The sequence below is a fragment of the Lagenorhynchus albirostris genome, chromosome 14 (assembly GCF_949774975.1).
Source record: "Lagenorhynchus albirostris chromosome 14, mLagAlb1.1, whole genome shotgun sequence".
Classification (NCBI taxonomy): domain Eukaryota; kingdom Metazoa; phylum Chordata; class Mammalia; order Artiodactyla; family Delphinidae; genus Lagenorhynchus; species Lagenorhynchus albirostris.
In genome coordinates this window covers 44893836-44908772 of record NC_083108.1, presented here as the reverse complement: position 1 = coordinate 44908772, position 14937 = coordinate 44893836, and the positions used below count along the sequence as shown (strand labels likewise).

At 36.4% G+C, this 14937-nt stretch overlaps 1 protein-coding gene across 1 annotated transcript in view; it reads right to left on the bottom strand.

Moving 5' to 3' along the window:
- The window catches only part of CDH2 (cadherin 2), an 80069-nt gene extending 65641 nt beyond the window's left edge, over nucleotides 1-14428 (bottom strand). Inside the window, exon 1 of the mRNA XM_060170612.1 lies at nucleotides 14350-14428. Coding sequence (XP_060026595.1) covers nucleotides 14350-14428 — 79 coding nt within the window. The remainder of the gene's footprint in view (nucleotides 1-14349) is intronic.
- Nucleotides 14429-14937: the final 509 nt, after the last annotated feature.

The window sequence follows — 14937 nt, the reverse complement described above, 5'->3', positions numbered from 1 at the left end:
GCTATCTATTAGTGAAGAAGTGATAGGGAGGAAGGTAGAGAAGAACTGTCTCAACATTAAGGATTTCATGGTGTTTTTACTTACAGATTCCAATGGAGAAAGGTTACCAAGTGCAGGTTTGTTCATAAATCTGCTTAGATATTCTTCGCTTACTCTAGGCCCTTTCTGAGTTTCAATTTGAGGAACAATTTTTCCTAGAACCATTTAGGGTCCACCAATCCTTTTCACACATGCACAGTAGGATACACTAGAGACAGTTTGGAAATTTCCATATGGACCTTGGTGGAAAAAGTCATTCCATTTTCTTTATAGCATATAATTATGATAAGAAAAATGAAATACAGAGTTTTGGGAAACATACTGACTATTAAATACACATAAAACTTCCATACAAAAAATTTTTTTTAAATCTTTAATAAGAAATTTGAGCTTATTTGCATGAAATTCCTTTTTAATAACAAGTTTTGTGACAGAGACATCAAATGCTTGATAATTACCACCAAGGCAAACTTTATTCACAAAAGTTGGTGGTAGCAAATGGGTAGCACAGAGTTCATCACTTTTTCTCCAATTGACAGAAAGTTCTTTCTCGTCATGAACCATGAGGGATATACTGATTAAATTTCCTGGTCCTTCTTTTTCTTAATTGACAAATACAATGTTGAAATTCCTTGTGGAAATGCAAAAGTTTTCATATTTTTTCATCCTAAGTATTTTAAAATAATGATAAAACTTGACTACAAGCATATATATATTGCTCTAACAGTCAATAATTCTTCCTTAGGATTTAAAATGTAACACCAACTAAATATCACAAATGAATCATTTTTATCCTTTTTCCAAAGCTGAACTTTGCTTCAAATCCATAAGCTTGGTGAGTATGTGTACTATTATTTACATGGCCTTTGCGATTTTCAATTAAGTTCATTCAGGTGCTCCAAAATGTCAGTTAAATAGGTTATTTTTTTCAAGCAAATAACTCTCCTTCAACAAATCTGCAGTGAACAACATTCAAACACACTCACAATCCATTTTTCTATTAGCTAATAAACTCTTGCAAAAAAAGTGTCCTTTGGACAGCTTGGGCACTTTGGTATATATCAGCAAATATGGTTTTCTAATCCCTGATCTTTGCATAAAGCTGTTGCCATTTATTTTCATAATATCAATTTATGTGGTTTTAAGATTTATGAGCAAATCTTTATATACAAGAGTTTCTAGGTGAGTAAAACTAACAGAATCATGGGGCTCTCAGATTAAATTCCTGATGTTTATATCTTCATACCATTTATAGCCATTATACCTTCACGCCATTATGGCCAAAGCATCAGCCTCATGTAATATTTGCTTAAAATCTTGCTTTAAAGTGTTCATTTGGGTCTTTGAATGTATGATTTACAAAAGTTTGTCCTCCTTTTTTTTTCAAAATGAATAATGCTCTTTAAGGATTCTAACGACTGCTATTAACCAACATATTTGTTAATTCCTTAAAGTCATCAACATGCAATGATCACTCTTTTGATCTAATCATCTTTTTGGTTAGTGCTGTCACTATGATGTGTGACATGCCAACAGTGCCTCTCCTGAGTGTATTATTCAAAAGTGGCTCCTTTTCGATTTCTTCTACTTCCTTGGTTTCCAGTATAGCACTGATGATACATATATAGGCTGGTAAACTAAGAAGTTCTGCCTTTGTGTGAGCAGCATTTTGGCCTCAGGCATTAAGTGTAAAATCCCATAAATGGCTTTTAGAACTTGATCATGTAGTGCTAGACTCAATCTCATAAAGGAATTTGCTTACTTTCTGCTTAAGAGAATCCCAAATTTCTTCTGCCTAAATTGGTTGTCTTGGGGTACAGTGAGCACACAATTAGTCCTGCATGTAGCTTCACTGGCTCACGTTTGCATCAAATAAAACCTTTAGACCAGGTGTGAGAATAATTATAAGGACTCATGAATTCCAATTTGAGGGAAAACATTTGAAGGGGTTTTTGTAACTGAAGTCTTTTCATTTTCCACTGGGTTGGGAACGGAAACATACTTTAAAATGAAATCTAAAGACAAAAGAGACTGCAGGCATGTATAGCTTCAGAAAATCTATGTGTAAATAATATATAATATACATATAATATATAAATAGTAAAGTATAAGTAATATTATCCTGTAATACACTAATGAATATTATAAATATTACAACTATAAAATAAATATATTTCAGGTCTTCTGCATTGTTAAAACATTTAAATATAAGGCATATGAAAAGCTTGGAAAATTAAACGTACTATAATCTAAATTGGAATACTGAATATTAATTTTCACTTAATTTAATAATTGAAAGTCTTAAAAATGTACAACATATAATCATTATTTACAGTTCTGGATAATCAAAAAATATTTTGAAAGCAATCCATTTCTGCAACTTACAGTCCCGTTTAGTAATTTAGTAAATTTTATGTCCAGAAAACCAATCAATTTAATTCTAAGGAATTTGTTTCCAAAAACCTATATAAATTTAACATAATAGAGCCATTTTAATTTTAAAAAACACACAAAAATTAACTATTGGTTTCCATCGAGAAAAGATTTTGACTGTTAACTTTAAAATCCAACAGGAATAAAGGAAAAAAAGCAAAAGAAGAAAGTGGAAAAAAGAAAAAGAAGGAGGGAAGAAGAAATAAACAACTGAGAAATCTAACCAAGTTAATAATTCTCTGGTACCTGACAAAAACATAAAAGTTATATATACCTTCTCTTTTACAATTAAAAGGAGAAAAGTATGAGCAAAAGATGCAAGCAAATTAAATTGAAAGAATAATAAAAGTAACATTTGCATAAAATTTTCACTTAGGATAAACACGCTGATATGAAAACAATGATCAGGTGACTGGGGGGCTTCAGTGGGAAAGGGGACATTTTGGTGCTCACTCCATGTGTGGTGAGTACTTGGCCAATGAAAAGATCTGGGGACATGCTATGTGGAGACTTGGGTCTATGCAAGTCTTAGCAAAAGAGAAAAATAATAAAAATAATAAAAACTTTCAGGAAGTTTTTACAGAAAGCAATGAAAGAGCATTCAAATGTAATTTTCACTATTGTGAGTTAATTTACTGACCTGTTTTATAATAAAAATGCCTTCACATTTTTAACACTATAAAAAAGTTCAACCATGAGTATCTACAGCACACTTATATCCCATTCTTGGCAATCTGGTTGGGAAACACTGATCTATTTTGCCATACTGCTGAAATATTAACGCTTCAGTTGGCATTGAGAATGATGACCAATAATTTCAGTTTTTCTCCTCTTTCTAAACATTCATAAAGATGACACTTCTCATCTCCTTGGCCTTCATTCAGCATGACCATGTGGATTACTTTGGCCAATAAAATCTGGGGATTGAAGTCACACATATCGCTTCCCAGCAGCAGCATTTAAAAGTTGATACCCTTTACAGCCAGACAAAACTATAATTCAAAAACATACACGTACCCCTATGTCCACAGCAGCACTATTCACAATAACCAAGACACAGAAACAACCTAAATGTCCATTGAGAGAGTAACGGATAAAGAAGATGTGGTACATATATGCAATGGAATACTACTCAGCCATAAAAAAGAATGAAATAATGCCATTTGCTGCAGCATGGATGCAACTAGAGGTTATCATACTAAGTGAAGTAAGTCAAAAAGAGAAAGACAAATACCTTACGATATCACTTACATGTGGAATCTAAAATATGACACAAACGAACTTCTTTACAAAACTCGTAGACATAGAGAACAGACTTGTGATTGCCAGGGGCAGCAGGGCGGGGGGTGTTGGGAAGGGATGGACTGGGAGTCTGGGGTTAGTAGATGCATAGAGAATGGATGGACAACAAGGTCCTACTGTATAGCACAGGGAACTATATTGAATGTTCTGGGATAAACCATAATGGAAAAGAATATAAAAAAGAATATATATATATATATAGAGAGAGAGAGAGAGAGAGAGAGAGAGAGAGAGAGAGAGGGAGAGAGAGAGAGGGAGAGAGAGAGAGAGAGAGCGCCACCTGAGTCACTTTGCTGAACAGCAGAAATTAAAAAAAGAAAAGTTGATGCCCTCTTTCCCTGCAGTGGCAATTAAGAAAGGACATGTTAAACGCAGATAATAACAGGATCGAACCCCCGGGGTGAGTGAGCCCAGCCATGGAGAACTGCCCTGGAGAGTCTCCTGCTTCCACCGAGGACTTCTTCGCAGGAAGGGGAAATTGACTTTTTTTATGTTAAGCACAGAAGAATGGGGGTAATTGTTACTGCAGCACATCCTAGCCTATCATGATAAGGTCTCAACTTGAGTGACCTAAATCCTTCTCACTGCAGCAGAATTAGGATGAAATGTCTATGAAATGAAATAAATCAGAATCAAACTTATTGTAGATCAAATTAATACAACTAAAATATTTCTTATTACTAAAAGTGTTGGTATTTCCCCACCAAAAGCAAGAGGTTTTATTATAATGTTCTCTAAAATGTTATAAAATCTAGAGAAGCTGTTATTTCATTTTCTTTCCAGGGCAAGTCATGTAGTATTTAACTAACATCTATATACAAGTTGCCACAAATAAAAGAAAGGAATAAAGAGCTATGATATTCTTCGTGAAATTGAAAAAAATCAAAACAAGCAGTAGGGATGATGATTATGACATTCAAAATATGAAATTTAGATTTTCAATTGTCCAATAATGCTATGCATACGATTTCATATATTAAACCTCTGGAAAAGCAGTAAGGTTATTACATTCTCCCTTATATGCAATTCTAGTAACTCAAAAAATTTAAACTGTTCTTCTGTTCTTCACTTCATTGATATTCTTCCTCCAGGCATCTCTGTTTCATGAAATTCAATGAAAACCCTTTCTTTTGACAGAATCCAGCTAAAAATATATTAAATGATCAGTGTTCAAGGCAGAATTACTTTTTTTTTTTTTTTTTGCAGAATGTGCCCATTAACAAATTACACTGAAATATCACTACCTCTAATTAAATTACTCTGACAGAACACAGGTTGTGTGGAAGCTCTTTTTCCCAAATGTATGATTATTAGTCTCTGAAATTTGATGCAATTTAGTTAGCTTTATGTTTCAGGCTACTTATGTCAACAAAGAAGGATCCTAATTCCTAAGTTTTGTGGCAGGTTTTTATTAATTTTTAAAGAAAACAGAGTTCTCCGAATAAACTTTGCTGAAAAAAGAAATTCTTGCTAATTGGAGTTTTCAAGTATACCACTAGAAAGGAAAAAACAAAACTAAACTAATCTTGTGTTTAAATCAATTTCAACAATGTGGTTTAAAAATGTGCCACAGAGACCAGAAAGAGGGAATGTCTCCCCAGAATGCCCAACTTGCTAAGTAAGACATCGGTATACCAAGGAACAAAAGGATGTTGTACATTTTATAAAATTTGAATAAGAGAAAGAGGTACATAGAACATAATGTTCATTAAGCAACTCAGTCCTACAGTATGACATGATATCACATGAATGGAAATTAAAGTCCATTGAACTATTAAACTATTAAATCCCAAATTATCTGCTGACAGTAAAGTTAGAAAACAGAAAGGATAAGATTTTTATCCTAAACACTTAAAACAATTTAAGAAATATTTATTCCTTTACTCGATTTTAGAGAAAAATATCCTTGTCATATATGAAGAAATGACAATGTACTGATATATAAAACAGCTCTTGAAAATCTGCCATAACACATAACTCATAATTTAAAAGCTGAATTCCCAATTATTACTGCCAAATTCCCCCCAAAGAAATACTGGCTCACTAGCTACTGGAAAGAACTTTGCAAAGAGCAAAGTTGGACTTTCTACAGAAAACAAACTAAAAATTTAACAAAAGCAACACCAAAACCCACAATATTACATGCGTTATTTCTAAAGGCTGTCTACATTTTTCTGAACATGAGCAACATGATGTGTATTAAGTATTTAATATATGTCGGATTCCATAAAAATGTCATCAATGTTACTATGTCTTTCACAGAGCCAATGAAGTTGCTCAAAGTAATTATATGAAGTCCCTAAGTTGCCAATGAAATTTAAGTAGTAAAAGCAATGAACAAATTCTAATGTAGATTCAATTAATGGGTTGTTAGTGGGTAAACATCACTGTATAACCTGGGGAAAAACATGGCCTCCATTTTTTTATTGTCTCAGTAGACCAGTTTCCAACTTTTTGAAGAATTATTGTATAAACCCTAGAAAGCTGCTCTAATAGCATGAAAGTATCCTTCCAACAGCCTAACCGGACAGTATTTCTTAGTACTTACTCTGATCTACTGCAGCTAGTCACAAGAAAAACAAGGGTAAGTAATCTATGACATATAATAAAAAAAATGGGCTATGATTTTAATGCATCAATATAATAGTAGTAAAGGGCTATTTCAAGATTATTTGGTTTTACGCAAATGCATAAATATTTGAGTAATACTCTTTTAAATGTCAATTACTTATTTATATTTAGAAATTATATTTTATGCTTATTAAATTTTTATTATAATGCCCAAAATGGCAGTCATTCCAAAATGCTGTCATTGGTTTAAAAGAACCAACCAACCAAACAAAAAATTGAAACAAAAAATCCTCTTCAAAAGTGTTCCCCTCCCTTCTATCACAGCCTGAAATGAACATCTACCTCTGTGAACACACCAACTCAGCAATCCAAATTGCTGGGCAAAAATCTGCTGCTTCAACTGACAATAATAAGCCTTCTACTCACTAATGGGTTGACATTCCCTCTTGGAGAAATGATTACACTTCTATTTCACCATTCTCCTTAATTATATCAAAGTGCATGGGATGAATGGTCACACACTGTAATATTATAGCCAGCTCACATGCTCCACACTGTGATTTGTCTGAAAACATCTTAGGTGCATGAGTGTTCTGCCCAGGGACATTATTCTTACCCCCGCTTTTCCAAATGACACTTAGTCCAGCTCTAAGGTAAACTTATGAAGGGTCAGGGTATCTCTAAGTTTTACAGAGATAAAGATTTTGCATGTTTGATTTACCCCATGAATACACAGGCATGTATTAAAGGATTTTCACTACATTAACCAAGAGGATGTCAAGGCAAGTATCCTGTGTACACACTATTTACTCCCAACTTAACCAATTCTCAGTCTGCATGTGTTAGCTACAATAAACTGACTTAGGCTAAAACAATATCCTTATCCCATCCTGATAAGTAGACGCATTAAGCAGACCAGTTGGAATTACATCTTTTTGCCTAAAAGCCCCAGCAATACTAATGTTTTAGGATAATATACTAAAAGCCCTATTTTTAAAAAAGTAACTTAGACATTTGACTTCCAGAGTCGTTAAAATGAATTAAAACAACACACGTAAATAATTGAGACAAAGACATAAAAACATACACCTAAACAGGGATGATGAAAGATCTAATAAATGTGAATTTTTCAACTTAAAAAATCCCATTTAAAAAAAAAGAGGGATATAAAAACCAAGAACAAATAGAAATGCAAGGTATGAAGGAGACTTCTGGATAGCGTGGCATGGCACAGTCGGGTCATGTTTTCGATGGACCACCTTGCTCCAAACAGGCAGCAATGATGAAGTATACAGAGTTTTTAAAAAGAGAGAGACAAAACCTAGCCACACTCTAAAACAAAATAAACATCTCTGTGGACCAGAAATGAACTTAATGTAATTTGCCACCTGGATAGGAAGCAGGCAGGGACAACTGGAGGTTCAGCTTCTGTTGGGTTAAGGGGCTTGAAGGTCAGAAGATGTAGGGCACAGCATCTAGGTTGCCATTTGACGCCAGGGAATGGGACTGGGACTGGGCTCAGAGTGGTTTTGTGCAAGGGCAGAATGAGAGATGAAAACAAAAATTCCACAATCCCGAAGTATCATATATCAAACAATCTAATACTAAGGACAGTCAACGAAATCAACAATCAGAATCTAACACACTTCAAATGAATTTAACTTCATGGAACATTCCTCTGGTTCGCTCTAACCCACTGGCTACTTCTTCTGCAATTCTGTAAGATGCCTCAAGCTTCAGCCCGGCATCTTCACTTCTTTCCATTCTCACCCTAGGTGATTTCAACCAGCCCCAAGGTTTTAAAAACCACCTACACAAAGAAGATTGTTGAGAAAGTCTATATAAACCTTGACTGTTCCCTCGAGCTCTAGACTCCTATATCCAATTGCCCACTTGCCACCTCCATTTGGACATCGAATAGGCAACTCAAACTGAACAGGTTCCAAAGCCAACTCTTGATTCACTTCTGCCCTCAACAAATGCCACGGTGAACAGTTTCACCCTTCACCCAAATGCTCTGACTACAAGACTAGGAGTTGAGCTTGACTCCTGTCGTATTCCAAAAGGAATCTATTTGAAAGTTCTGTCAGCTCTGCTTTCAAAATATATCCCCAATATGGCCATTTCTGAGCACCCCCACGGCACCAGCCATTATCTGGGTTGAATTACAGCTGGAGCCTCTGACTCGCCTATCACTCCCACTCCATGCGACACCTAGAGTGGCCTTTTAAAAACATAAATTAAATCATGCTCAAAGGCTTCCTATCACACCACGTAGAACAAAATCCTTAACAAAAGCCCTTGGCCCTGCAACCTCTTCCTCCTTTCCTCTTGGAGCTCATTGGGCAGCCACAGTCACGTAGGCGGTCTGGTGATTCCTCCAACAAGCTACACTGATTCCTGCCCCAGGCCCTTTTCCGTATATTTGAAATATTACACAACGCAGGAGAGAGGAGAGGAAAGAATAAGAGAGGAAGCAAGAAAACTTGGACAACAGGCAGGCAGGAGATTGATTAATTAATTGATAATTAATCAATTAATTGATTAATCAATTTCCCAGGTAAAAGACCACTAGGTTAATTTTAGTCTTTTTAGTCTTTATAGATAAAGTCACCTTTCCTAAATTTTTCCAACTTGCTTCCTTTCTTTTTTTTTCCATGTCACTGATAGCAATACATGATTAGAGTTGACTTTTTCCAATCAAACCAGAGAATGAATAAAAGGAATGCAAGATACTCTCTTTATTTATTACCTGGGTTGACTAGGGATGAGTAATAGGAATCACAGAACACATAGGGGAGGAGCACAGCATATCATGCATCTTAATAAGAGCTAAGCAAATAGAGAGGCAGCAAACGAAAGTGTTTTGATGTTTGCAGCCTAGGCATTGGCCTAATGGGCAAAACGTGTAGCCATGGCTGGGGCTGCCACAGACCACCCAGAGTCTGTGCTCTACTGTACTACATGACCTCTCAAACAACGGTGGTTTGAAAACTTGCAGGAGGAATGAACAAATTCCAACCAGCTCCTCAACAGTGAAGAATAAGGCAAACAACAACAGTCTAGTGCTGAGCTAGTGTTCATTCTTGTATGCATGAAGTCTCCTCAAAACTGGGGACCACTAAGAATGGGCATAAAGCAACTTGTGGGTTTCAGCATCTTAACCACCAGCTATAACCTGCTTCAATGAGAAGGTGGATAGGATGACTCTTTTTTTTTTTTTTAACTTTTTTAAAAATTGAAGTATAGTTGATTTACAATGTTGTGTTAATTTCTGCTGTACAGCAAAAGGACTCAGTAATACATATATATACACATTCTTTTTTATATTCCTTGGATGATTCGATATAAAGAAACAAAAGACAAAGGTGGGGATTTCACCCTCTTCCGCAGATCCAACAGTACTAGTTAATAACATCATATGAACTTATTTTGTATGTATGTGTGAATCCATCTATCTGTCTACTTAGTGCTGTACTCTGAATAAGTAGTAACTACAGAGTAGGTGGTCAACTTACAGAGTAACTCAGCAGGTACAGAGTAAGCAGTCAACTAATACTCTCAGTATTACTGTTTCCAAGTCCAGAGTTCAGAGTTTAGAATGTTTGTGATATGTCTCATTTAAATATCACCTACAATGATATAAATACTTTCATGTACTTATTTTTTCCTGTTCTTTCTTTAGCTGCCCATCTTCATACATAGGGAAACAGAAGGCCACACAGTGTAAGTTCCCTCATCACATTGAGAGTGTGGCCACTGATGCCCGAAATTCTTTGGGGGCATCCTAGGTAGCACCCATTGCCTCTCAGGACGAAGGCTGATTTCCATTTCTCCCCGAACGGCCCACTCTCAATGAAAATTAACCAAATGATTCCTTGTTTGCCATTTAAGATGAATACTGAAATGAAGATAACAAGATCCCTAACCTCTAGGAGTTTAAAATTAGGAGGAAAGGGCTCCAATAACTAACAGTAAAGTAGAACAATATATAACAAGATGGGCTAAACCAAAGCTTTTGACAATTACAACCGAAGGGAGAAAGGCGATCACTAAAGATGTAGTGAAATGGCAGCCGACTTTTGAACTGAGCAGAGAAGGATGAACAGGACTCCGATAGGCTGCGTGGCGACGGGCGAGAGGTGGTGGCTTTAACGTGATCGAGGCATGGCAGTCTGGCAGTGATGGTGCCTTCAGAGGCATCAGTGTTTATGGAAAGAGTGGTGTCTGGATCAGCTCAGCGGCTCCTCGCTCAATGCCTTTGTTAAGGATGAGTATCTGTAAAGGATCTTTTTCTAGGGCAAATTTGTTTGGCAAGGAGTTTTGGGGACGTATTATCTTTGTGAGGGAGGGAGTCTTATGGGCTAAAGGCTTTACTGAGAGAAGCAGTCTCCAGGTAGACTGAAATCCATTCAGCTAAAAGAAGAAATGTCAACAGAGGTACAAACGAACAATCTAATCACTGATGCACATGAAATTGGTTCATAGAATTCAGGGGCAGTGCGTGTGTATACCATGCCTATGTGACAGTAGGATTCACTGTTAAAATTTAAATGCCATTCTAGTTTTTAAAAAAGGCTTAGCATTTCCCCTTTTCCGGAGCCCATGGGTGACCTCTTAACATGAGGAAGACCATGAGTGGCATTTTTTAAACGTGGGAATTATTCAAAAATACACAATATAATATGCAAGATGTGATTATAAAGAAATAGGATTGATTCCGCAAATCACACAGAAAAATCAGACTCATTATATAACAAGCACGCCTTGAATAAATTATAGTCCAAACAACAGGGGCACTAAATATGCACTTTAATTTGGAGTACAGTACAGAGGTAACTTCAGCTTCTAATCAGATGAATTATTCATAAAGCTAGAAGATACTAAAAAAAAAAAAAAAACCAAAACACTGCTTGTATAATAAAGGCCAACTCTAATCTCATGTATTTTATAAGAAATCTCCATTAAAACACTACCGTTTTATACTCAATTGAACCGTACCCTCAACTAGTCTGACATAGTGTACTTTTCTCTGAATAAGAAGGAACTGCATTGATGATGAGATTTTTTTTCTTATCATTCTGTTCTTGTTTGCAAAAAATAAAGAGAAGAGAGGACCACAAGTCAGTAAATTCAGTTTTGGTTGCGGTCCCACTGATGCCCAATAATCCTCTGAACAGCTTTGGATCTTCATTTCTTATGGGGAAGTCTCACTGGAAGACTGCTAATATCTTTTATAGCACTAAAAATATGCATACACATATTCTAAAATTCAATATTATAACAAACCCCTGAGTGAATATTACCACTGAACGTGATACTCGTTTTTTTTTTTTGTTTTTTGGTTGTTTTGTTTTAATTGTTGTTGAGTAAGTTTTAAGTAAAAGACAATGGCTTCTCCGAGACAAAAAGCAAAGGACTACTCCTACAGGAATAAAATCATTTTAAATGTATTGTTCTCTAGTTATTAAAAGCTATCAAATCCCAGAGCAAAGTTAAAATCTAAGTATCACATTCCATGTAACGATGGATGAAAGGGCAGCAACAGCTAGAGTGATCGAAATCATGACAATGATTCAATGGTCACTCTTCCTTTCAAGAGGTTAACAGATTACATGGGCATTAATGAATTGTACTTTATAATCTGGTTGCTTTCCTTTTGCTAGAATTTCTTTGTTACCAAGAAAAGTAAAAGAAGCTTAAGTTATTCTGTTTGAAACACAACTCTTCCTCTGATAGACCAATCACCTTCTTTGCATGAACAGATTTCAGTCATTTCTGTACTAGGGTGTCACAATGAGTATAAATCGTTGAAGGCAAAAGATACGACCAGTATTTCAAGTTCCAAATTCTATTCCTCACTCCCTTTAAAAATAATGAATGTCGAGCTTCCCTGGTGGCGCAGTGGTTGAGAGTCCGCCTGCTGATGCAGGGGACGCGAGTTCGTGCCCCGGTCCGGGAAGATCCCGCATGCCGCGGAGCGGCTGGGCCCGTGAGCCGTGGCTGCTGAGCCTGCGCGTCTGGAGCCTGTGCTCCGCAGCGGGAGAGGCCACAGCAGTGAGAGGCCTGCGTACCGCAAAAAGAAGAAAAAAAAATAATAATAATAATGAATGTCAATGAGAAGAGGTAAAGCCTGAACTTCTTTAGAAGACATTTCTTTAGAACAGTTCTTTAGAAATACTTCTCTGGAAATAAAAACTCTGGAAGATAAAAATATGCATTCGAGACAACTAAAGATGCGATCCATGATTTCTCCTAAGTTTGCAATTTATAGCATAAATGCTCCTCAGGAAAGATAAATTGAGGACCTACAAAGTTCCTTGGGAGATTATACGGCAAGAAAACCAATGTGACTATTTCAAGATGAAGTAAAATAGGTACTCCTTTAGCTTTTACACGACGTATTTTCTTTTAAAAGTTTCCAATAAAATAAACTCAGTGTTTGTTATAAAGGAGACATTCTTTATTCAGTTCTTACTATAATGGCCAGACAAAAACATTCTGCTGCCAAGTTTTGGTTTCTAATGAGTAGCGTTCTTTTTTTTTCAGGTTCAAAGTCAATTTCTTTAAACCGCCTGTTTTATATGCATATACCACCTTTGGATAATTCTTTCATGGATTACAGTTTAGCCTTTAAAACAAGAAACTTTGTTGAATATCTGATTATTCTTCTAGGCGGTTTCAAATCCCTTGATGTCTGGCAAATTTTTACAAAATTAATGAGGTTAACCTTCACTTCTCAGACTTGCAGAGTTACTTTAGGTTAACAGAGATCTCTTATTTACAGATGACTCGTAGCCAAGGACTTTTAAATTTGACTTTATTTTCAGGAAGATCTACTAAACTAAAGTATATCTTAAGTAAGCGAAGTATGCTACACATTCTTAATCTTAAGCACATTTAGGCAACTAAATACAGGTTAATCCTGCTTCAAATAAATTAGATTTGTAAAAATATAGACATCTGAACTAAAATGTAAAGGGACATGAATAATGTTTTTCTATTTATACGATTCCTTTTCATAGTTGCCTAATATTCTATTTTCTTACTCCTTTTCCCATGTCTGAACGTGTCCGTCCTCCTGTAAGGAAGGAGCTGAAATCTAAACGTAAACATGGCAAGTGTTCTACCATCAAGGAAGTCACAGTCTCATCTAAATATTTCTCTAGCAAATTATGTGATTTAAGATGAAGATCTACATAGTGGGCATTAGGGAAATTAGGCCACGAAATCAAAAAGCTGAAGGTGACATTTAAAAACATGTTTAAATAGAGTATCGCAAAAGGGATAAAGTTTGCCACAAAAACGTGTGGCTTGTAAACCTTTCATTTATTTGCAGATTGCAGGAAAATGTCTACTACATACAGAAAGGGACGAACAGAGTCTGTTGCCAAGTATCAGCAGCTGGATTTGAAGATGTGCAATTCTCTATACTTACAGCACTAAGGAAGGCAAAGGAGAAATACGGCTTTTAAGCATTCCCTCCTTAAACCACCACCCCTGCCCCACAGAATACATGTGTACAGTTGTTTTTTTTTTTTTTTGGCTGCGTTGGGTCTTCGTTGCTGCTCTTAGGTTTTCTTTAGTTGCAGCGAGTGGGGGCTACTCTTCGTTGCGGTGCACGGGCTTCTCATTGCGGTGGCTTCTCTTGTTGCAGAGCACAGGCTCTAGGTGCACGGGCTTCAGTAGTTGTGGCTCACGGGCTCAGCAGTTGTGGCTCATGGGCTTAGCTGCTCCCCGGCATGTGGGATCTTCCTGGACCAGGGCTCGAACCCGTGTCCTGTGCATTGGCAAGTGGATTCTTACCCACTGCATCACCAAGGAAGCCCCTGTGATTATGTTTTAATTTGATTTTTAGAATCACAGAAATTCATAGCATCACTGACTTCTTTTTTTAAAAATATAAAATATGCTTTGTATATAAGCCTTCTCATTTTATGCTACTTTGTTTTCTGGTTCAACCAAATCACTGTTAGTGAGAATGAATAAGGCAATTTCTGTTACCTGAAAGGAAAATGTAGGATTCTGCTTGGTTCTTTAATTTCTCCATGAAGATACACACATAGCCCTTTAATAAAAACATGCCATTGAATTTCCATTTCCCATAATTCCTTCTGCTTAGTGAACAAAGTCATAATAGGTATGTCAGAATAAAAACAGGGATAAAGTTCTTTCGAGTGGGCGGAAATGCCTCTGCAGCTTTTTATAACTGGAATACTGACCGTCAGCAAAAAAGAGAGATTGGGTGGCTTAACAGGGTCCACATTACATCTGATTCACTGATCCCTTTCAAATTCTTGCCCCCAACCTCGGTGCAACACAAAACCCTCCTGAGCTCTGCCGGTCCTTTTGTCTGTTTGCAAAACAAAATACAACAGAATAAATTCTTGGGGGTGGGGGTAGGGGTCGGGGGAAACAGCTTTTCTCTTTGGACAAATCTCCCCCTTTGGGTTCTCTTAAGATGAGTGTTCTACCTAGTTTTGTCAGCTAGTCACTCTCCGTCACCTGTTATTTAGCAATTCGTTAAGTAATAAATATCTGTAGCTCTCGTAGCTTTCTCCAAAGAAGCAACTTGGATGAGAGGTCAATAAT